The sequence below is a fragment of the Protopterus annectens genome, chromosome 6.part0 (genome assembly GCF_019279795.1).
Source record: "Protopterus annectens isolate FY-2018-M chromosome 6.part0, PAN1.0, whole genome shotgun sequence".
Taxonomy (NCBI): Eukaryota; Metazoa; Chordata; order Ceratodontiformes; family Protopteridae; genus Protopterus; species Protopterus annectens.
In genome coordinates, this window is record NC_056737.1 from 9,684,451 (window position 1) to 9,711,355 (window position 26,905).

At 41.6% G+C, this 26,905-nt stretch overlaps 1 protein-coding gene across 4 annotated transcripts in view; it reads left to right on the forward strand.

Annotated features, from left to right (window-relative positions):
- Nucleotides 1-26,905, forward strand: part of PC (pyruvate carboxylase) — a 2,844,646-nt gene that overhangs the window by 525,946 nt on the left and 2,291,795 nt on the right. For all 4 annotated transcript variants that reach the window (XM_044073797.1, XM_044073795.1, XM_044073794.1 and 1 more), the window contains exon 6: nucleotides 17,757-17,874. In XM_044073797.1, coding sequence (XP_043929732.1) covers nucleotides 17,757-17,874 — 118 coding nt within the window. The remainder of the gene's footprint in view (nucleotides 1-17,756; nucleotides 17,875-26,905) is intronic.

Genomic DNA, 26,905 nt, shown 5'->3' on the forward strand with positions numbered 1-26,905 from the left:
AGATGTGTTAAGCAGACAAATCATGGATCCCCACGAGTGGAAACTGGATCTTCATGTATTTCAGACATTGACAGTGTCATGGGGAACTCCAGACATAGATCTGTTCGCTTCTCCACTAAACCACCAGCTGCCAAAGTATTGCACAAAGGGGTTTCATCACACAGCTTGGAAAGTGGATGCTCTATCTTTCAGTTGGGAAAATCTTCATGTGTATGCCTTTCCACCTCTGCCTCTTCTTCCAAAGGTACTATTAAAGGTCAGACAGGACAGGCCAAGGATGATTTTGATAGCTGCAGATTGGCCTCGGCAACACTGGTACCCACTACTACAGAGCTGGTAAAAGCCTCCATGGCCTTTACCTCTGATTCCTCATCTGTTATCTCTGAAGGACGGTCATCTGCTCAATGTCAAGCTTCACTCTCTTCATCTAACAGCCTGGCATATTCTGTGTTGAAACACAGCAGGTCTCAACTTCCTCAACAAGTTTTAAATGTGATTATGGAAGCTAGACGACCTAGTACAAGGAGAGTGTATGCTGCAAAATGGAAGAGATTTTTATTTTGGAGTACAGCAAAGAATTTGGAGATTTCTGAGCCTAATTTGGGTGTGGCTCTTCAATATCTTAGTTATTGGACAAAGGGTTGTCCTTCTCTTCTATTAAGATTCATGCTGCAGCAATTTCAGCTCACTATGATTGTGACCCACCTTTGTTTTCACATCCTTTGTTCAAGCAGTTTCTTAGAGGGGCAAAGAATATAAGACCCCAATGAGAGCTCCTACTCCTGCTTGGGATCTCAATTTTGTGTTGGAAAAACTTACTCTACAACCTTTTGAGCCTGCGGCTACTGCTGAATTGAAATATTTGTCATGGAAGACTGCTTTTTTGTTGGCTATTACTTCTGCAAGAAGGGTGTCTGAGTTGCAGGCCCTTATGGCAGTCGAGCCCTTTTGATTTTCCATGAGGATAGGGTATCATTACGCTAATCCTTCCTTTATGCCTAAGGTGGTTTCTAGTGTGGCTTTAAACCAGACTATTCATTTGCCTACTTTTTATGCAGACCCCCAAAATAAAGGGGAAAAGATTTTGCATACTTTAGATGTACACAGGCAATTGCGTTATTACTTAAGCAGGACTAAGGATTTTAGGCAGTCTCAGCAGTTGTTTGTTTCTTTTGCTTTGAGTTCAGGGCAAGCCTGTGTCAAAACAAACTATTTCTAGGTGGATTGGCTTTTGCATTTCATTTTGTTATTCCCATCATGGCAAGGAGGTTCCAGCTGGGATTAGGCCTCATTCCACTAGGGCTACTGCCACTTCAACAGCATTTCTACGGGGTGGCAACTAAGGATATTTTGGAAGCAGCTACTTGGAGTTCAGTGCATACTTTCTCTAAGCATTATCACCTTCCTATCTACTCTAAGTCTAGGGCTGGTTTTGCCACAGCTGTTTTGCAAGGCATGTTGTCAGCTCCTGCTTCTTTATGTTTTGCCAGCCTCCCTTACCTGTGCTTTGGGATTCTAGGACTGCAGCAATGGAAGACCCGAACATAGTACAGTTTTGTACCTACCATAAATGTAGATGTTCTAGGATTCCATTGCTGCAGTCCACCATCTCCCTCCTTCCCTCTGTGTTTAGGGGTGGTAGTGTAGGTGAGTTTCCCTGCTTATATTTTTGTATATATTGTTCATGTTTTGGTGCAGGTATTTTGGGCCTTGTCTTTTTAGGGTCTTCTGACATCTGGGGCAAGAAAAGACTGAGGATATGGCGGTCATGCGTGATTAGTTACCTGTGGACGCACGCCAGTCTAATGCGCCATGACCGCGTCAACTCTTATCTGGGTATATTCGGGCCGACTGGATGCGGACTATACCCAATAGTAAGGACTGCAGCAATGGAATCCTAGAACATCTACATTTATGGTAGGTACAAAACTGTACTTTCTTTTTGGTGTTAAAGCAGAAGAAGTTTTAAAGAAAATGGAAGATAAGGCAAAATCAATGCAGACAGTCAAAGATTTCCTAAAGGTACAACCCCCTCGCTTCAGCAGAAACTGGCCAACCAAAAATTGGTCCTTTCCAGAGACCGACAGGCCTCAGAGGGGTAAATACAGGCACCCAAGGGGCAGAGGACAACCACAAGCTCAGTATAAACCTCGCCAATGAGCCACTCCAACCCAGAAGGGAGGAGAAAACAGGTCTCAAACCACCAGAAGGCAAACTCAATGACTTGCACCTCAGCTGGCCAAACAAAGCTCTTTTGTCAGCCTCCCTGGGGGGAAAACTAGCACTATTTGTAGACAACTGGCACATGGTCACAAAGGACAAATGGGTCCTAGACATAATTTTACGAGGATACAGATTCCACTTTCACACCTTGCCAATAAAAAGAGGAATGCCAAACCTGCCACAAAATCAAAGGGCAGAGGCTCAAAAACAAATTACAGCTCTCATGGCCATGGGAGCCATTCAAAGGGTTACCAACTCAAGAGCAAGGCCAAGGATTTTACTCAAGACTCTTCCTAGTACCCAGGAAAGAAAATGCTTGGAGACCAATTCTGGACCTTTCAATTCTAAACACTTACTTACAAGTTCCCAAATTCAAGATGCTAACACTACAGCAGCTACTTCCCATGTTGGGCAAGGAAGCACGGCTGGTAACGTTGGACCTCAAGGAGACATACCTGCATGTCCCTATCAGACAAAGTTGCAGAAGATACCACCGTTTCATTGCAGGTTCGACCCATTATCAATTCTCTGCACTGCCCTTTGGCTTATCTACTGCGCCCAGAGTATTCACAAAATGCCTGGCACCAGTAATTGCATACTGCAGACAAAGAGGAATTCAAATATATCCATACCTGGACGACTGCTTCATCCAAGCAGAAAGAAAAGACATTCTCATACAACATCTGGCTTTTGTGAAGCATCTACTAAATTGTCTGGAGTACACAGAAAAGAAGTCAAAACTAGTACCCTCACAAAAAAATGACATTCCTGGGTGCCAGCTTGGACACAATGGCCCAGAAGGCTTATCTTACACCATACAAGCAATTACAACTGACTCAATATTTCAAGACAATGGCAACAAAGACCCAATTAACTGCAAGAAAAATTCTGCAGGCTTTGGGCTTCATGGCATCTTGCATTCTGATAATACCATTTGCAAAACTGCATATGAGGAAATTACAATGGTACTTAAAAAGCGTATGGTCTCAACACAGCCCCAACTTGGTCACAGTGATATCTCTCATTCCCTGCCTTCAACAGGAATTTCTTTGGTGGGCACAAGCATGTCACCTCAACAAGGGTCAGCCTTTCACCTTGCCCCCACCCAGGCAAACTATCACAACAGATGCTTCAGACTATGCCTGGGGGGCTCACATGGCAGGGCAATGCATTCAAGGCCTATGGACTGCAGAACAAAGAAAACTGCACATAAACCAAAAAGAGATGCTAGCTGTACAGAAAGCTCTGACAGCCTTCAAGGATCTACTACAGCCTGGACAACTGGCAATAAAGACAGACAACACCACAGTAATGTGGTACATAAACAAACAAGGGGGCACACATTCCTACCCTCTTTGCAGGCAAGCAATGATCTTATGGAACACAGCTCTGACATACCAAGTCCGGTTACAAGCTCACTTCCTGCCAGGACAGAAAAACACATTGGCAGACGACCTAAGCAGAAACATCAAGGATCCCCACGAGTGGAAGCTAGACCCACAAATATTTGCAATGATAACTCAAAGATGGGGCCTACCAAATATCGACCTGTTTGCCAGTCCTCAAAACTACCAGCTGACAAAATTTTGTACAAGAACATTCCACCATCAAGCTTGGAAAGTGGATGCTCTCTCCTTCAGTTGGAAAAACCTGACAACATATGCCTTTCCTCCATTACCTCTTCTCACAAAGGTACTTTTGAAGGTCAAAAAGGAGAAACCTTGAATGATTCTCATAGCCCCAGACTGGCCACGCCAGCACTGGTACCCGCTATTGAAGAATATGGCTCACAGCCCACCATGGATATTGCCTCAAATACCTCATTTGCTCACACAGCAAGACAAGCAGATTCTACACAGCCAGATCAAAACCTTAAACCTGGCTGCATGGCAAATCAATTAAGCAGCCAACTAGCCCCTTTATCACAAGCAGTACTGGATGTTATTCTAGAAGCCAGGAGGCCAACCACCAGGAAGGCTTACTCGGACAAATGGAAAAGGTTTTCGGCTTGGAACCAAGCTAAAGGCCAAGACACAACTCAGCCTCATATTCCTCACATTCTGCAGTATTTAGCTGAGATGTTGCTTAAAGGACTTTCCTTCTCCTCAATTAAAATCCATGCTTCAGCTATTTCAGCTCACTACGACACAAATCCACTTTTATTTTCAAACCCACTCCTAAGGCAGTTCCTCAGAGGGGCAAAAAACATTAGACCATCTAGAAGAGCTCCTACACCAACATGGGACCTCAACTTTGTTCTGGAAAAACTAACATTACCTCCCTTTGAACCAGCTTTTTCTGCAGACCTTCAGTTCCTATCTTGGAAGACTGCCCTGCTCCTGGCAATAACTTCTGCTAGGAGAGTTTCAGAATTACAGGCACTTATGGCAGTGGAACCTTTCCTCATTTTTCATCAAGACAGAGTTTCTCTATGAACTAATCCTTCCTTCATGCCTAAGGTGGTTTCCAGTGTAGCTTTAAATCAAACCATCCATCTACCCACTTTCTTCCCCAATCCACAGAACAAAGGTGAGAGACTCCTACATTCCTTGGACATTCACAGGCAGCTTCGATATTACTTGGCTAAAACTAAGGCTTTCAGAAAAACTGACCAGCTCTTTGTTTCCTATGCTACAGCTTCTCAAGGGAGGGCCATTTCCAAGCAAACCATTTCTAAATGGATAGGCCATTGCATACGATTCTGCTATACCCATCATGGGAAACCAGTTCCTCCTACCATTAGATCCCACTCTACCAGGGCAACAGCTAGCTCTACTGCCTTTCTTGGGGGGGTTCCTACCAAGGAAATTTTAGAAGCTGCTACTTGGAGTTCTGTACACACCTTCACCAAACGCTATCACTTACCTCTTTATTGTAAGTCCAGGGCAGGCTTCGCCACTGCAGTTCTGCAGGGCCTCATTGCCTCATCTAACCCTCTATAATGCCTCCACCCTACCTTAGCTTTGGGACTCAACCCAAGTGTGATGACTGCAGCAGGGTAACACGATGAACATAGTACAGTTTTGTACCTACCATAAATGTAGATGTTCGAGTGTTCACCCTGCTGCAGTCCAGGTTACTCTCCCTCCAGCCCCTCTGATCTACTGGCTAAATCTTTGCTATGCCTTACTGATGTATTTACTTATAGCTGAAGGGTTTTTGTGTCTGTACAGTGTTCTCACTTTTTGGTACTAATTTGGATCACCTTTTTGGGGGCACCTGACATCTGGGGCAAGAAAAACTGAAGAAAATGGCGTCGGTTGCAATATATGTACCCCTGGCGCACTGACGTCAGGGATGAGGCAACAGCAACCAACGTCGGACCAAGACTTTGGAAATCCGGCCGACTGCGGGACCGCCTGACGACAGGATAACCCAAGTGTGATGACTGCAGCAGGGTGAACACTCGAACATCTACATTTATGGTAGGTACAAAACTGTACTTTGTATTGCATAATGAATGCACTTCCACAGTTAATACATTTTCATTTTCCACCTCTCTGTTGCCAATCTTTTCTAAAAATTCAAAAGAATCCCTAATAAAAGATGGTATTCTCGTAATCAACATAAGGAAAGCCCTATCAATGAATTTAGATATAGCCTCTAGCTTGGAAGCAGGTGCTTTCACAATAGGTCTGTAGGGTGGATGCAGCTAATTTTTATGAATTTTAGGAACTCCAAACAATTTTCCTGTTTTGGGTTTAGGTGTATGAAAAAAGGAGTACATGTTTTCTGATATCATCCCTTTTATCAAACTGTCATACAATCAAGAATCGATCTGCCTTAAGCCTTGTTAATAGCACTCCTATTAGTTCTTTTGTAGAATGCAGAATCCTTAAACACTGCATATTGTTAAAGTAATCACTTTTGTAAGCAGTCACCATCAATCTCTCTTGTCCGCCTTTTATAATTGTAATATTTGTATTACTGCTTAAATCTTTTAAACTCTGTCTCTCAGCTGGAGTCAAATTAAAAAAAAACGTTTTACCACTTTTTTGTTTTAAAATATTCCTGATGTCTTTTTCGCAGCATTCTTCAAAAGCTCTAATAATGGCATGAAGTGGTGGATTAAATGTACTGGGTAAAAGAAAACCACCCTACTGGGTGAAAATTTTGTCTTTAAAAATAATCTCAAATTAAGCTTCCTGATATAACCCTTTAAATTGTGTACTAAATCAGTTAAAACCTTTTTGCAAAACACTTTGGCTTCTCCTTCATTCAAAATCTTTTGGAGTCATATTGAGTATTTTATAATTCAAGGGTATTACCTCCTAAATGAATGCTTTACTCAGTTTTTGGGCTGCTGACTATTCCTTTAAAGAAGTATTTCTGGAGACCTCCCTTCTACCTGTGCCCACAGCGTTCAACAAGATGTTTGTGTTGTGGTGGTGGGCTTGCTGTTCATTAGTCTCGGCTGATAGCTGGATGAAAAACTGTACTTTTTTTTTCTTTCTGGCGTTTTTTGTTGTAATCTCTTGGATCTCCTGGGTAAAAAAACAAACTTCTCATTACTAGGATGGCTGCTGTTAACTTGACCGCCATCTCTCCCTCTTGGGCCACTGGCTGCTTTCTCGTTCTCATCTCGCAAGACGTCCGCATTACTCCAGAGAATTTTTTAAGGTGGAATTCTTTCTTTGGGCATATTCTTTTCTGTCCCTTTCAACCTTCTTTTCTTTTTTTCTTTCTTAATTGGATGTCAAGCACTTTGACTTTTCCTTTTATCTGATTCAACCGATGCTCAGTCTCCTTACAAGAGGCGGCCAAACTAAGCTTGTCCATTAAACCATAAATCTATTTGTTCAGGTTCTCCTTCTCCCCTGTATTGTACTGCCTTAAAAGCTGAAGGAGAGCTAAACTTGCTTTTCACATATACTGTTCAATTGGTTGAGAAACTCTATAGTGTACCAACCACTAGGCTTATTGAGGACTCTTAAGCTTTTTGGTTCCCTCTTATTTCTCAAACAGAAATCAAAAAATGCCACATCCCACTGCAGTCTCTTCACTTTCAAATGTGAAGTTTGTAAATCTTTAAATAACCATTCCTTGTTGAATATCACTGTTGGTTCTCATGGAGAAAGCTCAATATCACTAACATGTTCATAGTTGTAAACTTCTGGTGCAGAAAGGATGCCTTGTATGGCGGCTGTCCGAAAACCACCAATTGAGTTTCCCACTCTTGCTGCCATTCTGTTTCTTCGTTCATATGAGGGAACTTGTTTCTGGCAAAAAAGTTGGTTCCATAGGGTTAGAATATGTGGTCAGATTCAATGCAAAATTCTCATTGTGGTTGCAAATGTGAGAGACCATGCCAGAATTAAAAAAAAAAAAAAAAAAAAAAAAAGACTGAAATCTCTCGTACATAGTGTTATAACTAAACAACAATTCAACAAAAACCACTACCAACAACTGGATGTTGAAAAATTATATCCTTTAATAAACGATTAAGTGCTTTTGACCTCTATGGTCTTCTTCATCAGAACAGTGAATTAACGGATACCGATTGATTAAATATGCAACAATGAGTCATATGACCCCATGCAATTAAACTAATACATGTTTGCATCTATTTTAAAAATATGTATTTAAGTGCTTATTTTAAAAACTCTAAAATGCAAAATATTAAAAATCTATAAATATATCTATTTACATTTAACATTTTGCCGTAAATTTAGAACCACCTTGTAACTGACACTATTATTCAAACCCGGTATTGTAAGCATGAAATAAAATTTGCCATCTCACTTCCCTATACTCCAGTTCCCCCTCTCTGTCACCATTAAAATCACTAGATACATACTCCATAATAAAGAAAACAAACCTTTTAAAATTCTTACCTTCCGCTGAATGTGTGCCTAAGGCATTGTCCGTATTTTTTTTACAGTATTCTAATGTTCATAAACATGTTTTCTGAGCTCTCTATTTGTTTTCCCAATATAAAATGTCTCACAGGAGCAACATTTAGTTAAGTAAACTACAAATTTCGAAGAGCAAGTGAAGATGCCTGGTGTGGAATACGTTCTGTCAATCCTGATGTCTACAAAATATGGACTGTTTGTATCAACACATTTAACAATTAAACATTTAAAAGTGCTCCTCTTCTTGTATTCACACTTCTTCTCCTTCCTCATTTCCAGTAATGATTAGATGTTCAGATGTTTTTTATTGAAAAATGGTTTGTCTCTCACTACCTTACTAACTTCCTCACTAACGCTCAAAATCCTCCAGTTATTTTCTGCCACCTTCCTGATATCTCCACTATCCAAAGAACAAGGGATATGAAGGCAACAAAGTCAAAGGAGCAATAAAAAACATGCACAGGCTTTCTCCAAAACAGGCTACGATCTCTGTTGCTTCAACTGCAGTTCCTTAATGCTGTCATGAGATATCAGAATGCCTAACTTAATCCTTCCACCCCTTCCTTAATCGAGATTTTGAAGAACTCACTGTTTTCCCCTCTAAATCTCATCACCACCCAGGGCACTATCTGCAAATCCCTTCACCAGCCTTTGAAGCACTGCCCCCACTTTTCCTCCATAAGCTTTGGCATTTATTGCACACAGCTTTTTCTTGCATACAGAATTCCTGTGTTTCCAGCTCCCCAGTATCACACACACACACCTCCATGGCCAGCACCTTGACTGATTCCCTCTTTGTCCAGTCTGATCTCTTCACACAGACTGCCTTTCTCTAGGCCCTAAAAAAGAGAACCCCAGAACACCATATATCCCTTACAATACACCTCACAATAATACTGATGTAAACTGGGACACAGCTGAGAAATCCAAGAAGACTTTTACCACATGTGAAACATGAAACTGCCCTGCCTCTTCTTGACCACATTGCAACCATCAAAGAGACAAACTCTTTTGACCCTCAGGCTTTTCAGGTTTTTTAGGTCATCTGTGCCATACCTCCTTAAGTTGTCTAAAATTATTTCCCCTTCTCCACTATAACGGTAACCGTTGTTTAAATTTTACACTCAGAAGCAAGTCTTACAGAAGCAAGACTGAGTGTGCGAAAATGGGGGAGGAGGTAAATTTACCAAGCCGAGATCATTGTCTTTTCTCTGAAGTATGGCGGTCTTAGACTTAATATATAGTAGTGGGGGGTATGGAGATTCAGGGAGGCAAATATTAGTAATGTGGGGAGGTGAGTCAACCCTAACCTTGCCTCTGCCCCTAACTCTAACCATGCACCTTACCTTAAAAGAAGCACTTTCTCTAACACTACCACTACATAACACTGCTTAGACACACACAAAACACTAAATCTAGCCCCCTTCCCTGACCCCTTACTCTAACCTAAGCCCACATACAGTAAATCGGTCTGCTTACCTAATACATTCTGTAACCCTAATACACACATGCTTGTACACAGACTCCCAGCCTTTCCACTTAACATTCGTTGATGAGACCAGAAATTGCACAGATTGATACTTGCACAGATAGCACCGCAGTTCTGTCACCCAAGTAAGCATTCATATAAATGAGCTGTAACTGTGTGTGTGTCACTCTTTCTTTATATGTGTATATATCTATGTATGTACATGTGTACACACACCCATATATCACATGTGACAGGGTAGTGCAAATTGCAAATGCTCCCTCCAGATGATTAACAGGTTTACATTAAACATCTTTGTTTGATGCATTATCTTTCTTTATTCTGGCATGTTGGATATCTTTATTGTTAAGGAGATTATAACAACATAATGTAGACTGAGTGGTACTGGAGTACAGGAAATGCTTAAAATGTTAGTGACAGAAACAGACGCACTAAATATTTTGATACGAGTAAGACCAGTCAGATTAGAAAGAGATACTAGTCAGAATGGAACTGGCACAGTGATTCTACAGTAACTGAAACCAGTTTCATATGAGTTTGGAGCCTTCACAGAATGTTCAAAAAGGTATACATAGCTAGAAAAGAGCTACTTGCTATAATACATGGCTGTAAAAAGTCCCGTGAATGTATTTATGGGAATAAATGTTGTTCGAAATAGACAGTAAGCGAATACATAGTATACTTGAGACATTGCTGTACAAGGCACTACCAGGATTGCAGAGAATATTGTTAAAATCGCAGAAGTATGACTTAAGTCAGGAAGAAAGAGAGACATAGCAGATATTCTGGGCCATTTGTATTTGTCAGAGTAGCAAGAAGATTTTTTTTTTGATGATTAACTGTTTTAATTGAATAATTTCCCAATTGTGTATGATTTCAAAGTGGTTTAAAGAGTTTTACCAGGATACTGAGCACAATCCAGAACAGCAGGGTTCCCCTTTATACCATCAGTGTTATGGAACATCAAACAGCATGTGGTCAAGACCATATGATTGACATTTCCGCAACGCTGAAAAGTAAAATAAAACCAAAAACTGTTAGCAGGAGTGAAGTCCCCTGCACCCTCCACATACTCTTCAAATTAAATGTACCAACTCCGAGATCACACTCAAGTGGGGAAAAGGGTAAATCTGACTTTCCGTAAAGACCGTCTTCTGAAAGAAAACCAATTGCAGATGCTTCCGGAAGTGACTGTGAGAGGGTGGCCTGAACAGGAATCCATGGTGTTCAAAGAAATACAGCCATACTTTTCAAAGAAGAAATTAGTTGCATGTCAGGTTTGATCTTCTAGGATGTATAAACTAACATTACAAATGCTTCTTGCATCTGATGAATGAATCTGGTAGTGAAACATTCTTTCCTATATATAATGTGTGCGTTTGTGTCTGTATATCTATCTATATATATATATATATATATATATATATATATATATATAATGTATGTGTGTGTATATATATATATATATATGTGTGTGTGTGTGTGTGTGTGTGTGTGTATATATATATATATATATATAGATATATATATATATGTGTGTGTGTGTGTGTGTATATATATATATATATATATATATATATATATATATATATATATATATATAGTGTGTGTGTGTGTAGGGTAGCACAGCTTCACAGCAAGAGGTTCACCAGTTAATTTCTCCTGTTGGATGCCTTCTGTGTGGAGTCCACATGTCCTCCCTGTGTTAACATGGGGTTTCTGCAGGTGCTCTGGATGTCCTTCAAGAATGCAACTGCAGTCATAACATATGGGTTGTCCTGCCTTAGGTAGCCCTCGGTCGGCCGAATTCCAAAGTCTGGGTCCGGCGTCGGCTGGTGTCGCCTCCTCTCCGACGTCACAACGGCTGGAGTATAAAGGCATCGGCCGGCGCCATCTTCTTCAGTCTTTCTTGCTGCGTGGTGCCCGAAGCAGAAGCAGTTCGCAAGTGCCGGTCGGTCAGCTCCTGTGTTTTCAGTACCGAAGTCATCTAAAAGCTAAGTACCCCGTTGGGGAACATTTATTCTTGCCTCAGCCGATGTCAGAACAAATTGAGAAAGTTAATAATTGTTTGTCTTGTGGTAAACAAATACCTCATAAGGACTTCCATTCTCTCTGCCTTCCTTGCCTGGGCCCAGACCACGACGTCTCGGCCTGTGCTGCCTGTGCTTGCTTTAATAAGCGCACTCTCAGGCGCCGGGCAGAATTCGCCGAGGACTTTTTCGGTGAATCCTTTGCGTATATCATGCCGTCGGATCAATCGACAACCCAATCTGCTAAAAAACGCAAGGACCGGGACCGACATCCTCGACCTGCGTCCACTACCGATGCTACTCCTAAATCCTCTGCTAGCGCTCCGGTCCCCTTGGAAGTGGTAAATCAACCGCTCCAGGCCGACGACACAGAGTTAACACGACCTTCGGTCTCGGAGATCTCTCCAGTGCCGGTTGTGGATTTTCCTCCGGAAACCGAAGTTCTGGATCTACCCGACTCCATTCCTGTGGACAAGGTAACGCCTGCACGTGGGGCTGCTTGGCCTCCTGTTTCCATGTCCATCAAGGCCTTTGCATGTGCTAAGGTCGCCAGTCAGGCCAAGGCCCATCCTAAACCTGCCCAGGCCCCTTCATCTGATAAGCAGATCATGTCTCTGGCTGCAGATCTTATTTCCCTTATCAGGGGGTCTCAGCCTCATCCGGACAGGGGTTCTCAGCCACCTGCAGAAAAAAGGCCTAGAACTGAGCAGGCGGACGACCTCTCCTCGGATGAAGCCTCTGGGGATTGAGCATTCTGATACCCAAGAAGAACCCTTCCAGGCCTACGAGGACTCTGATGCTGAGGAATCAATTCCCTCTGCCTCCCCTCCAGAGGATTTCTCTTTTGGTGAAGTCCTGCATTCCATGAGGGAACATTTTCAATGGCAGGGTCAGGAATTCTCTGACTCCGGGAAAAGGCTTCGTACTTTCCTCAAGCTTCCCCAGCACAGACCCTTGGCTATCCCTCCTGTTATGGATGTTTTGGATGATGATTTCTCTGACTCCAGTGCCAACCCTGATTCTCTTCCTCCTGCTCCTGTCAAGCCGGACAGATATTACAGGGTCCCTGACACTCACAAGCACCTTTTTAAGGCTCACTCTGTGGACCTAGAAACTATTTCACAGGGCCCCAAGGGAGTGGCTTCCTCCTCTGCCAAAAACCCACTGCCAGCTGACAGAGAAGCAAGGTCCCTGGAGAGATGGGGTAAAAAAGTATATACCTCTACTACCCTAGCCATGAGGTCTCTTAACTGCCTTTTTCACATGTTTCAGTACCAAGATTTTCTCCTGGATGATTTACAGAAAAAGTTAGCCTCTCCTGAGCCTATTGATAAAAAGGCACTGCAGGATCATATTCATAACACTCATCAGGTTAATAACCATTTTCTGCAGTGTGGTTATGATGCACTGGAAGCTTCATGTAGGGCAGCTATGACTCGGGCTGTAATACGTAGACATGCTTGGTTGAAGGATCAGTCTTTGCCTGACCATGTTAAAGTAAAGTTACTGGATGCACCTTTGGAAAAACAAAAACTTTTTGGTGCTACTGCACAAGATGTATTGAAATCCATAGAGGAAAAAGCTAAGTCAGTGCAAACAGTCAAGGATTTCCTTCAGGTTCAGCCACCCAGATTCAGCAGAAACTGGCCCTCCAAGAATTGGTCCTTCCCCGGCTCTGACAAGTTTCAAAGGGGAAAAAGCAGACGTGCCCGAGGTAGAGGGTAGTACTGAGGATCTTACAGGGGACGCCAATGGCAACCTCCAAATCAAAGAAGTGGCGCAGACACTTCAACTGCACCACAAGGACAATCACAATGACTTGACTTTCGTACCGCCTACAAAGGTTCAAAGAGAAGCACCTTTGGGCGGAAAATTTGCCTTATTCTCACAAAACTGGCATATCTTAACCAAGGACAATTGGATTCTGAATTTGATAGACAAAGGTTACAGATTCCACTTCCACACATTACCAATAAAACAAGGCATGCCAAACCTGCCACATCATCAAAGGGCAGAGGCACTCACTCAAGTTTCCCAGCTATTAAGTATAAAAGCAATAGAAAGGGTTCCTCCTCAGGAACAAGGCCAGGGATTTTATTCAAGACTGTTCCTTGTTCCAAGAAAAGAAAACAAATCGAGACCCATACTGGACTTGTCAATTCTAAACACTTTCCTCATTGTGCCAAAGTTCAAAATGCTGACGTTGCAGCAACTTCTTCCCATGTTGGGCAAGGGGTCTTGGCTGGTCACTCTGGACCTCAAGGAGGCATACCTGCATGTCCCAATCAGACAAAGCTGCAGAAGATACCTCAGATTTCTTGAAGGGACAGAGCATTATCAATTCTCAGCATTGCCGTTTGGCTTATCTACTGCGCCCATAGTGTTCACAAAATGCCTGGCATCAGTAGTGGCACACTGCAGACTGCAGGGGATTCAAATATACCCCTACTTGGACGACTGTCTCATACAAGCAGACAACAAGCAAACCTTAAAAGGGAATTTGGACTATGTCATGCATCTACTGCAGGCCTTGGGATACACAGTCAACATTCAGAAGTCAAACTTACTACCATCCCAACAAATTATATTCCTAGGAGCCAAACTGGACACGGAAAAACAAATGGCCTACCTCACAGAGGAAAAACAGCAGCATTTACCAGAATACTTCAAAGGCCTAGCAAAGCTTTCCCAGCTGACTGCAAGGAAAATCATGCAGGCCCTGGGTTTCATGGCATCTTGCATCCTTCTGATACCTTTGGCAAGACTTCATATGAGAAAGCTGCAATGGTATCTAAAAAACTTATGGTCTCAACACAACAACAGCCTAGAGGACATAATCCCACTTATTCCATGTCTGCAGAAGGAATTTCTATGGTGGGCTCAAGCCAGTCAACTAAACGAAGGCATGCCTTTCAACAGACCTCAAGCAGACCAAATGATGACAACAGACGCCTCAGACCATGGATGGGGGGGGGGGGGGCGCACATGGAGGGCAGATGCATTCAAGGTCTTTGGACGCCAAAGGAAAGACATCTGCACATAAACCAAAAGGAGATGTTGGCAGTGATACATGCCATCGAGACTTTCGAAAAAACACTAAAACAGGGACATTTGCTAATAAGGACAGACAACACTACTGTCATGTGGTACATAAACAAGCAGGGAGGCACTCATTCTTACCCCCTCTGCAGACTAACAATGCTTCTCTGGGAAAAATCCCTGAGCCTGAGGATACATTTACAATCCCAGTTTGTACCAGGCAAGGACAATGTACTGGCGGACAATCTGAGCAGAAATTTCATGGATCCACACGAATGGATGCTGCACCCTCACATTTTCTCTCAACTGGCAAGGACATGGGGAAGACCGGACGTAGATCTTTTTGCTTCTCACTTAAATCATCACCTGGAAAAGTTCTGCACAAGGACTCATCACCCTCTAGCTTGGAAAACGGATGCTCTCTCCTTCAGCTGGAATTCTCTAAAAATTTATGCATTCCCTCCCCTACCTCTGCTGACCAAGGTGATACTGAAGATCAAAGCAGAACAACCAACAGGCATCTTGATAGCTCCAGACTGGCCGAGGCAACACTGGTACCCATTGCTATTGACCATAACTCGGACCAAGCCATGGCCTCTGACCCTATGGCCCCTGCTCCTAACTCAACACAATTACAGGACTGTACATCAAGACCTGAAAACATTGCATCTGACAGCCTGGAGGCTACCATGACTTCAACACCAAACTCTCTTTCCAAATCTGTTCAAGAGATCTTGCTGGAAGCACGTAGACCTTCCACCAGAAAAACTTATTCAGCCAAGTGGAAGAGATTCAGTATCTGGAATGCCAACAGGGGTCAGGACACAGCATTACTGAGTATACCTCAAGTATTAGAATACTTGGCAGAACTATTTCATACTGGACTCTCATACTCCTCAATAAAGATTCATGCCTCAGCAATCTCAGCAAAATACAACTGTGACCCTCCAGTGTTTTCGCATCCACTGCTAAGACAGTTTCTAAGAGGGATAAAGAATGTCAAACCTCCCAGAAAACAGCCAGTACCTGCATGGGACCTCAACTACGTGTTGGAAAAACTAACTCTTCCTCCATTTGAGCCAGCAGCAACCTCAGAAATGCAATTTCTGTCATGGAAGACGGCCTTCTTATTGGCAGTCACCTCTGCAAGAAGAGTTTCGGAGATACAGGCACTCATGGTAGTGCCCCCCTTCCTCATTTTTCATCAAGACAGAGTCTCTCTAAGAACCAATCCTACATTCATGCCAAAAGTAATTTCCAGGGTGTCTCTAAATCAAGCTGGAGTACAAGGAAAAGCAATCTCCAAGCAAACAATTTCAAAATGGATTGGACATTGCATCAGATTTTGCTATTCTTTCCATGTAAAAGGTGTGCCAGCCAATATCAGGCCACATTCCACCAGAGCTGTAGCCACTTCCACAGCTTTCCTAAGAGGAGTGGCAACAAAGGACATTCTAGAAGCTGCTACATGGAGCTCCGTGCATACATTTACCAAGCACTACAACCTGCCCTTATACTCCAGATCCCGAGCAGGCTTTGCTTCGGCAGTCCTGCAGGGGATTTTAGCTACACCTTCCTTATCATAGTTCCATCCACCCCCAGCTTGGCTATGGTACTCAACCCATATGTTATGACTGCAGTTGCATTCTTGAATGACATAGTACAGTTTTGTACCTACCATAAATGTAGATGTCCGATAGATATGCAACTGCAGTCGGATTTTCCCACCTTCCTACCCCTCTGTATCCTTCTTTTTGGGTCCCTACCCCTCTTCCCTTCAGCTGGGGGTATCTCCTATGGTGTATCTGTTTATTACTGTTGTGCATGTTTGGGATTATTTTATCCATTTACCAAATTTAGCCTTCCTAGGAGGGCACCTGGCATCTGGGGAAAGAAACACTGAAGAAGATGGCGTCAGCCGATGCCTTTATACTCCAGCCGTTGTGACGTCGGAGAGGAGGTGACACCAGCCGACGCCGGACCCAGACTTTGGAATTCGGCCGACCGAGGGCTGCCTGAGGCAGGACAACCCATATGTTATGACTGCAGTTGCATATCTATCGGACATCTACATTTATGGTAGGTACAAAACTGTACTTTTCTTTCCCCATTCCAAAGATGTGCAGTAGGTAGATTGGACACACTAAATTGGTCATAGGTATGAGCATGCGTGTGTGGTATGGAAGAACAACTGCAGCAGGGATAGTCACCCAGTGGTGTAAACCTTTGCTCTAGATGATTGTCATCATAGAAGTGGACACCCCAGCCCCATGTGAACAATGGAAAAAAGGGGTGATGGATGGATGTGTGTATGTGTAATTTGCATATACTCATTCTCATGAAATTATAAAATGCTTGCTTAACCACATAAATGCATGCATGTTGGTGCAGATATCTAAATATACTTATGCATGTGTATGTGCATGTTTGGTATGTATATCTTCTGACTTTTCCCCTAAGCCAGCCTCCCCACTTAAAATAGCTCATACTTTTTTCTTGGTTGTCATCTTACATTTTCTCTGCCATGAATAGTATTCAGAATATAATCATTTTCTCATCACGAGGTTGCTCCAAATGACGTTTATATATATATAGTTTGTGTTTGTTACTATTAATTTTTAGTAAAAAATTTGCATTCCTACTGCTTTCTTGCATGAATTTTTATGCCTAGCATGGGGTTCCATTTCTTTATTTTTTCTGAATTATTTTTCCTCCTTTTCCATCCCCCCCTTTCTTAGAAAACTGTAGTAAAGATTATAAAAATGTAACTAACAGATATTTTTGTTGTAAAGATTATAAAAATAATAGACATTTTTATTTCTGGTTTAAAGTTTTTTTGGTCTTGTTGGAGTTTAAATAAATCTACATTCACATTTATGAGGGCAGTTAACTGGTTTGTGTGTGATATATGTAATATGCACATATGTTTGTATGTTTATATACATTTCACACATACATGCTGTTTGATTACATGTGGATTAAATGCCACAGTCTTTGAATGTATGCCTGTCTTGTTTGCTGTTTTATAAACTATCTTTGTGTTTGGCAGAGGGTGTCTGGAAAATAAAATAGCAATTTCTTGTGATATTTTACAAATGATTTTTTTTTTATTTTCTTAAGGAACTTGAAGAAAATTACCAAAGAGCGTACTCTGAGGCACTGTCAGCATTTGGAAATGGTGCTCTCTTTGTTGAGAAATTTATTGAAAAACCACGACATATTGAAGTACAGATACTTGGTAAGTGACATGCTGTGCTTGACAGTGTAGAATTAAAATACATATCCCTTTTGTTTCTTGTTTCTAGGTTCAGAACCATTTGCAAATAAATGTGCAATGCATTCAGTTTTGCATAGTAGCACTTGAAAGTGTGAGTGTGAAGTGCCTATGAATTCTGGTACAAATTGAAATGTTGTAAAGGGTTATGAATACAGGTTGTCTGAACTATCAGAGACAGAAGCTGAAGTGAAGCAGTGGGTTCGTTTTGGGCTTCATTGCCAACAAAGATGTACCTCGTGGATCCATCCTTGGTGCACTCCTTTTCTTTTTATTCATTAATCCTGTACCATCACAATATCCTAGTCTTTCTGTAACACTGTATGTTGATGGCATAGTGTTATTTTGCAAGAACACGTAGCTGGCCACTGCACCCTTCAGTATGGATTCACCAGCCTTGTGCGATGGCTAAATTGCCATTTAGGGTAAGGAAGAAGAAAAGGCAAATCCATATTCTCCTCCGGGAACTACTACAGGACTAAGTCATTTAACCTTGTTATATTCATTGAATGTGTTGATCCCATAAAACACCTCTGTATTGAGTGCCTGCAAAGGTTGATTCCCACGCTAACTTTACAAGAAAAAAGGGCAGCCTTATTCAACAGTCCCTCTACTGTACCAAGAACTACTATATTTCCTCCCCCAAGCACAGACTAGTCTTCTCCATAGTCCTCTCCAGACTGTTATGTGGCTCAGTAATAGTAACTAGTCATACGTTCATATATATATATATATACTAGGCTAACTGCCACCATGGCCTGTATAAGCCTAGTTACGCAACTCAACCCAATTGTCTCCCTGTGGAACATGGGTGACTATTTGGAGAAGTATGTTAGGAGGTTGCTAAATGTTTTGCTGGGGGGGTTATGTTAGTTTGACAGAGGCCAACAGTAAATATTGTCTAACAGAGACATGAGGTGCCAGACTAGGATGGGGGGGGTAGAGGTTATTAAACTCCCATCCAGTTGTCAAGGTTACTTTTTAATACAGTTAGGGAGAAACTTTGCTTTACATGGATGGGGAAGCCTATTCCACAGCATGAGGATCCTTTGAGATGCATATCTGCATTGCCAGCATGTTCCATTTACATCACAAGCAAAATTTAAAACCTTGGATTTAATGTTTAAGTCTAAACATGAAGCTGCACTCATTGCAAGCATTCCTAACTCTGGAAAATGCTGACATATGTACAGTCACAGAAACCACGTTTAAAGCTGGGGAGATCACTCCAGCATTACCTGGTTACTCATCCTATCATACATTCAGACCCCAAACCGTAGGTAGTAAAGCCAAAGAAGGTGGAGTTTCAATATACATTAAAGACATATACACCTCCAGGATGGTTAAACAGTATGACGCACAGGAGACACTCCACATGTAGTTAACCATTGAAAAAAACTCTATTCAAATCATAGCTAGCCACCTGCCCCGTCGGACTCAAGATGCCCAGTCTGCCTATTTGGACCTGTTCGAATCTATCAAGATTCATCCCTTTACCCTGATCCTGGGAGACTTTAACTTCCCAAACATAGACTGGAAGAACTACTCATGCCAGAACACAAATACTCAGGGGTTTGTTGAATTTGTCAATGCAAATGCCTTGGAACAGCTAGTCGATACCCCCACAAGGGGTGACAATATCTTGGACTTTGTATTAACCAACACGAGTAACCACTGCAGCAGCCCTGCAGTATCATCCTCCCTGGTAAGGTCCGACCACAAAGCTGTCACTTCGAAGTCACCATCTCCCCCATCCCCCCTCTAGCTAGGATCAGACATAAAAACCTCTGCATAGCTGATTACAGCCTCCTGTGGGATGGTATAAACAGCTTCACAGCCCCCTCCCCCACTGTAGGAACTGGCCCAATATCCAAAATTACACCAAAGCACTGTACAAGCATTTATATAGATGCATGGAATCAGGAATACCCAACAGGACTAAATCGTCCTCTGCAAGGAAGAGTAAACCTGTCTGGTGGACATCTGCAATAAATAAACTCTGTAACAAAAGGAAAATGTTGCTGTCCAAGACCAAGAAGGAGCAGCTGCCCAATTGGAAGCAATGTCTCCTTTGCCTGAACAAGCAAATAAGAGCACTAGTAAAATCCTCCAAAGCAAACTTTGAGTCCAAATTGGCCACATCTACTGGAAACATTCATAAGGCCTTCATGTCCACATCCTCAAAGGAAGTACCCAGATCTGTTCAGAACTGGTGGTCAAGGACACCACATATACAAATGCCGTAGATATAGCATACTTGCTGGCTGACAGATTCAGCGAAAACTTTACCCCTCTGTCCGTACTATCAGTAAATTAGGACATCCCAAGTACCTGTCCCCTTCTCTTTATATCTAGGGAACAGGTCATCACTGCTCTCTCAAAGGCAAAAAAAATACAGCCTCCATGGGACCCGATAGCATCCCATGCTGCATCCTACATGAACTCAGGCAGGAACTTGCAGCACCACTAGGCACCCTATTCAACCAAAGCCTGAGTACTGGCTTTATCCCAGCTGACTGGAGGACAGCCACTGTCATCCCTTTACACAAAGGTGGGGTGTCCACTGATCCAGGAAGTTATAGACCCATCAGCCTAACTAGTCTGATCTGCAAGGCCATGGAACGGATTATGATGGACCTCATTAACAAGGACATTGACAGCCTCCAAACACTTGATCCCACACAGTTTGGCTTCATCAAGGGGAGGTCATGTCTGCTAAATTTGGTTGACTTCTTTGAGACGGTCACCAAAGCCATGGATGAGGGGGATGACAGTGCACACTGCCTACCTTGACCTAGCCAAAGCCTTTGACACTGTTCCCCACTCGGGCATAATAGATAAACTCTCTCAACTAGACATCAATCCATGTATTACCAGATGGGTAGCAAACTGGCTCATTGTCAGAACCCACATAGTCAAAATAGGGGAAGCCACCTCAAGCAGTAGACCTATAACAAGTGGAGTACCCCAGAGTTCGGTCTTGGAGCCTCTATTATTTGGGATATACTTTTCTGAGGTTCGGGCCCAAACCAGTGGGCTATAGCTCACCACGTTTGTAGATGACTGCAAGCTAGGTGCTGTCATCAATTCCCATAGTGATGTGGACATCCTCCAAGAGGGTCTCACTCAGACAAATGAATGGTTCCAGAAACATTGCCTCAAGCTGAATACCAAAAAATGCATAATCATCCCCTTTGGGGAGAGTGACGTCCCCACACATTATCACATAAACAACAACGTCTTAAGCACTCAATCAGTCGTGAGGGATACCCAGGTTGATAGCAACCTGACTTTTGACCACCATGTTGCTTCCATTGCACGTAAAGCCTTCTATATGACCCACCTCATAAGTAAGAGTATCTCATCCAAGGGCAAGGAGGTCATAACATCCCTGTATTCTTCCCTTATAAGGCCCATTATCGAGTACAATTCCCCTTTGGGCATGTACCTCGCAAAGCACATGCAGCAGCTAGAGAGACCACAGAGGTTCCCCACCAGGAGAATCCAGGGCCTCAAACATCTAACCAAAAAAAAAAAAACCAAGAAAAAAAGATGTGAATATTACAAAAAAAAAACAACACAAAATGGAGTACCACACAGCTTTAATCCTGGTACCTCGGCCCCTCGCCTTCAAGGGATATTTAATTACAAATCACACACATTTAAATAGAATGAACAATTATTGAATTAACTCCAATCAATTCATCCAACATTTAAAGTGACCAGTGCTAAAACACCACAAATACATCCCTATTAGTTATAAACTAGCAAAAAAACTTCTAATGTCTACATGCACATTATAAATCTTAAAACAGCAATTTCACAGAAATATTATATGCCAGTACCATGTGCACAGAAAATATTGTTAATCAAAAATTCATAATTACCTTTTGGCTTTTGGTTAAGCCCATGGGGAACCAGAGTACCATAGTTAAAAAGAAATGTAGTTTCCAACAGCATGTAGATATTTACAAAGTTTAAACGTTTTTTTTGCTAGTTTATAACTAATAGGGATGTACTTTTGTGGTGTTTTAGCACTATTCACTTTAAATGTTGGATGAATTTATTGGATTTAATTGAATAATTGTTCATGCTATTTAAATGTGTGTGATTTGTAATAAAATATCCCTTGAAGGCGAGAGGCTGAGGTACCAGGATTAAACCTCAAACATTTACCATACATATATAGGCTAAAAGCCCTATCCCTCTACTCGGTTCCATACAGACTCCTCACATGTGACCTTTGTCTGACATGCAAGGCTTTCATGGACCCCACGTTGATAGGACTGCTGCATATCGACAAATCAAGCTCCACTCGAGTAACTCACACTCGCGGCCTCAACCTGGTCTGTGACATCAACGAGACTTGTTGGCAGGACAGATTTGTGTCCCAGAGACTCTCCCAGGTATGGAATAGACTCCCTCTCTTCTTTACCCCTTTTGGGAAACAGAAAATATACCCCTGGGATTCCACCCATGTCCCTGCTGGACAGGGGCATCGGGTGCTGATTTGTCTAAACATGGCTAAACTCTTGGCTAGGCTTATAAGGGCCTTGGGCCCAATATCCTAGTAACCTCCTATGATACTATTCACTTTTTTGATTTCTCCAAGTCTTTTGGGTTTCTCATACCATCATTTTGTGGATTTGCAAATGATCCTTCAGGGTTGGATTTGAGGTTGCCTTATATACCAGCCATAGATCGCCTGTCAGTAAGTAACCTAAGGGAGACTAGGTATAGAAATATGGCCTTAATGCAGTCTATGTAAAACAATGTGTTAATAACCTGGATTCTCTTGGTAAGGAACCTCTGTGGGTGTTCACTTTGTTGCATATGCTTGATGAGGTACATGCCAAAGGGAATATTGTACTCAGTGAATGGGGTCTGATAAAGGCTGAGAAAAGCGGCACTAGAACTTTGTTGGACTGGGGTGCCATACCCTTACTTATAAGTTGGGCAACAAAAAATGATTTTCTTACTACCTTGGCTGTGTCTTGGTCAAAGGCTAGATTACTGTCAGCATATGTTCCCAGATCCCCAACTACTGGGTCATCTCTTAGGATGCCTTCTTGATGGAGTAATTGACCTTGGTGGACTTTTTCCCAAACTGCATGCTAATGTACTTCTTGACATAGTGAGATCTACAGTCACAGATAAAAACTCAATCTTACTATGAGTGCAGAATGTCTGTGTTTCTAAAACTAGTGTACAACGGTGCAGTTGATTCTCAAACCTAAGACGTCCATGTTTTATGTTTATAAAATATACTGCTTTTCTGTGCCGTGCCCCCAGTGTGACTCATTCAGCCAGATGCACACTGGTTTAGATTATCTGAAGTCGTAAGACCACCTTTCTGGGGACCATAACCTCCTCTTGTGTAGGATCTTAGAAGTTCAGTCCTTTAAGTGTAGGGAACCATGTCTGGTCTTTCACAGTATCATGTGATACTTAGAACCAGTTGCGGCTGGTGACTTCAAATCAAAGGGGGGCTGCAGGAGACAGTTAAATGGGTGGGGCCAATGGAAAGGGTGTGGCCAACCAGAAAGGGGTGGAGCTACGCTCAAAACCACAAAAACTGGGACTTTAAATACACTGCCCTGCATACCAAACCATCATTATGAAAGTCCAATCAAGACAATATGAAGTGTAGAAATATTTCAATGCATTGGTGACATGACAGCTTACTTAATATCTAGATGGAAACAAAAAGGTTGTGAGGCATGAAAAAAATAAATTACTTTTTAAATACATTACTGGAATGGCAGTCAAAATCAGGTATAAAAAAAACAAGCAGCACTCAACTGAAACCACTTCTCCTTGCACTGCAGTTCTAATTATAATTTATATTCAGCTTTATAAAAGTACCAAGTAACATGCTGAAAGTAGCAATCTCTGTGATACCCCCACTTGTGTTTCTTATCCAAAAAGACCTGCTTCCTGACAACAGCTATCTACTTGTTTCATGGAGAAAACATGATCAAAGTAAAAAATGAACAGCAAACAAGAAACAAGCTCAAGATAAATTGCTTAAAAGATTACTGCACAGGTTATGGACCACACATGATAGATTGGCATTCTGATTAGTTTACGGGTAAAGCCTGCAAAGATGACCGCAAGTCTCCAACAAATGTAATGAGCTTCTGAAAATACTGTAATCATGTCCTTTATCACAAATACTGTCATATGCCTTTCAATACCTAAGGCTTATATGTTATCTAGTTATGTAAATATTCTCTGCACAAAAAGGCTTTTAATATTGGTAATTTGGTAATTCTTTAACAGTATGCTTATTAAAGCTTACTTGTATCTTACAGTCTCAGACAAGCTTACCTGATGGTCATTAAAGCATTGCTACTTAAACACAGAGCAACAGGCACTGCAACAGCATGCATTTTCTGAATAATAAGAAGCATAAATCAACAGTATAAAAATATGACAGAAAACCAGAACATTCTGTAAAATCAAGGACAGATGAAAAGCCACTGTAGTACTTGTGTCTACCTTGGATGGGGGGATACTCTGCACACTTACACTGCATAAGTGCTCCTTGCCTTGCTTGGACACATTCAGAGTTGCAACATGGGGGACAAGTATGTCACAATTTGAAATGTCTCTGGCTGACAGTGATGGCCATGACACATTTGTCATCTCTCTCAACCTCAGAGCAAGAAATCTGGACAAAGCCATAAATAGAAGTGGGACAAAGGCCCCAAAATAAGTACACTTTTTAAATATTGCTCTTATACGCTTATAAAGATAATAGAATAGTAGGTCTTGCATTAGTATGAATTTTCTGAAGGGTATGAAATCTGAAACTCAGATATATGTAATTATTTTGTGATTTAGTTCCTCAGATCATACCAGTGATTTGCTAGAAAACCACAAATTTTATGAAGAACAGACCAAAATTCTGAGGCATAAATTGGGACAGTCTGCAAAAATCTGGATAGTTGAGAGGTATGTTGCTGAATCTAGACCTCGGGAACAGTTTTATTGATTTCTCATCCCAATTCACTGACTTGCTTTGCTTATTTTCTTTTGTGGCTGAATCTCAAATCATCCACATTCTCCACCCCCCACATTACCTATCCATTTCTTTCACTTCATGCACCATGGCAGAACTCCTCATATCTGTAGTGTTCATCCCTATACATATGTAGGGTGGGGGGATGGGTTGGCATTATGGTTAGGGTGTTTATCTCATGAACACAAGGTACACTTCTAACCTTTGTTCACTGCCTGGCCATTGGCTAGGCATGTAATAGTCTACAGACTGACTGCCTACTATTTACATAAAAACTTATTCTTTCACCACTTTTAACCCTTCTCTCTATCTGTGGTGGTTGTTACCTTGGCTGTATCCTTCCTCCTTGTCCCTCCCTTGTTCTTTCTGTGGTATCTCTCCTCTCTCCTGCCTCTGTTTCCTGCTGTCTCTTGCACCATGCTGTGATGTTGCTTCCTTTTTCTCTAGTGACCTACAGACAGTCGTAATTCACTGATTTCTTGAATGCTGGAAAGATTAACTAAAAAGACATAAGAAAGAAAAAAAGTTACTTGCACCACCCCCATGGAGATATTGCCCCCTCCCCCATATTCCTACCTTATATGTACCAACTCTGTGGTTACACTACATTGGCAAAAAGTAAAAAAATATATCTATTTATATATATATATATATATATATATATATATATATATATATATATATATAGATATAGATATATATATATATATACAGTGCACCACTGTTTCCCATCACAAAAGTCAATGTTATTTTAAAAAAAGAGAGAATGAAGTAATATTAAACAAACGTTACCCAACAAAAGTAACCTTGTCTGAGTAAAGATCTGCCATTGTTTCCTCCTTGGCTGTATCTCCCCTTCATCACTTCCACTGATTTTTGCATCTGACATTTCTCTCTGTCTTCCTTTTCTTTGCCCATCCATTCGGGGCTGCATCTCTCACTGCCTCCCTTCTCCTTATTCTGTGTCACTCCACTTTCCTACACACCTCTGATAACTTCTACCCATGTCCTTAAGTCCTCTGCATTTGTCCTCACTATCTTTTCTACCACATCCTGTTGTCCCTTCTTCCCTATTAAAATACTGTTTTTTCTCACCTCTCTATCAAGTCCACTTCTGTCTCTATATCCTGTATTCTACTATGATGTCCCTCATGCTGCAGACAATACCACCCTTGCCACCTATAAAAATCTATGAGCAAAACAACTCCTCCACATCCTTAGCATCTCGCAAATCTTTCACCCATTCTTTTTCCACCTTGTCTTACTACTCTTATATTCTAAAATCAGAACATTGACCTCCTCTTTTTTCTGTAGGTAAAACTTTTTTTTTTAACCAGTGAGTGAGTTCACATATTATGAATCCTTCAGCTTTAATAATACACAAGAAATTGTGACAACTGACCTATATGTCTTGTTATAGTGATCCTTAATTAATAAGTATAAATCTATTTTAAATAAATGTATAAATATAAATTGAAATTGCTCACATGGCAATTATAAATTAAATGAAAGTGATTGAATCTGCAAAGTCTACCTACAGTCTATATCACCATACATTGAAGTGTTCTGTAAGATACCATGACATAGTAAACCAAACTAAAATCCAACCATTTCGTAATCCATGTTTCAGGTATTATGTCATTAAGCACATTAATAGAGTGCAGAACCTCCATTTCTGCTGTAGTATATGTGTTTTGGAATTTGGGAAAGAGAATATAGTGATACAGGGGCTGATAAACCTCTGTGTATGAGAGTTAAATGGAGCTTTAGGTTTGCTGACTTGTTGCATACTGATTAAACAACTTGATTTGTAAAAGTTAGAATACTAAGGTATTGAAATTCAGGGGACCATTTCCAGATGTCATTTATTACCAGAATGCCAAAACGTCTAGTTAATGCAAAAGACAGCAGTGCCTTATTTCTCAGGGAGTTATAAAAGAAAGATAAAAGAAAGCAAACTTATTAATCTCT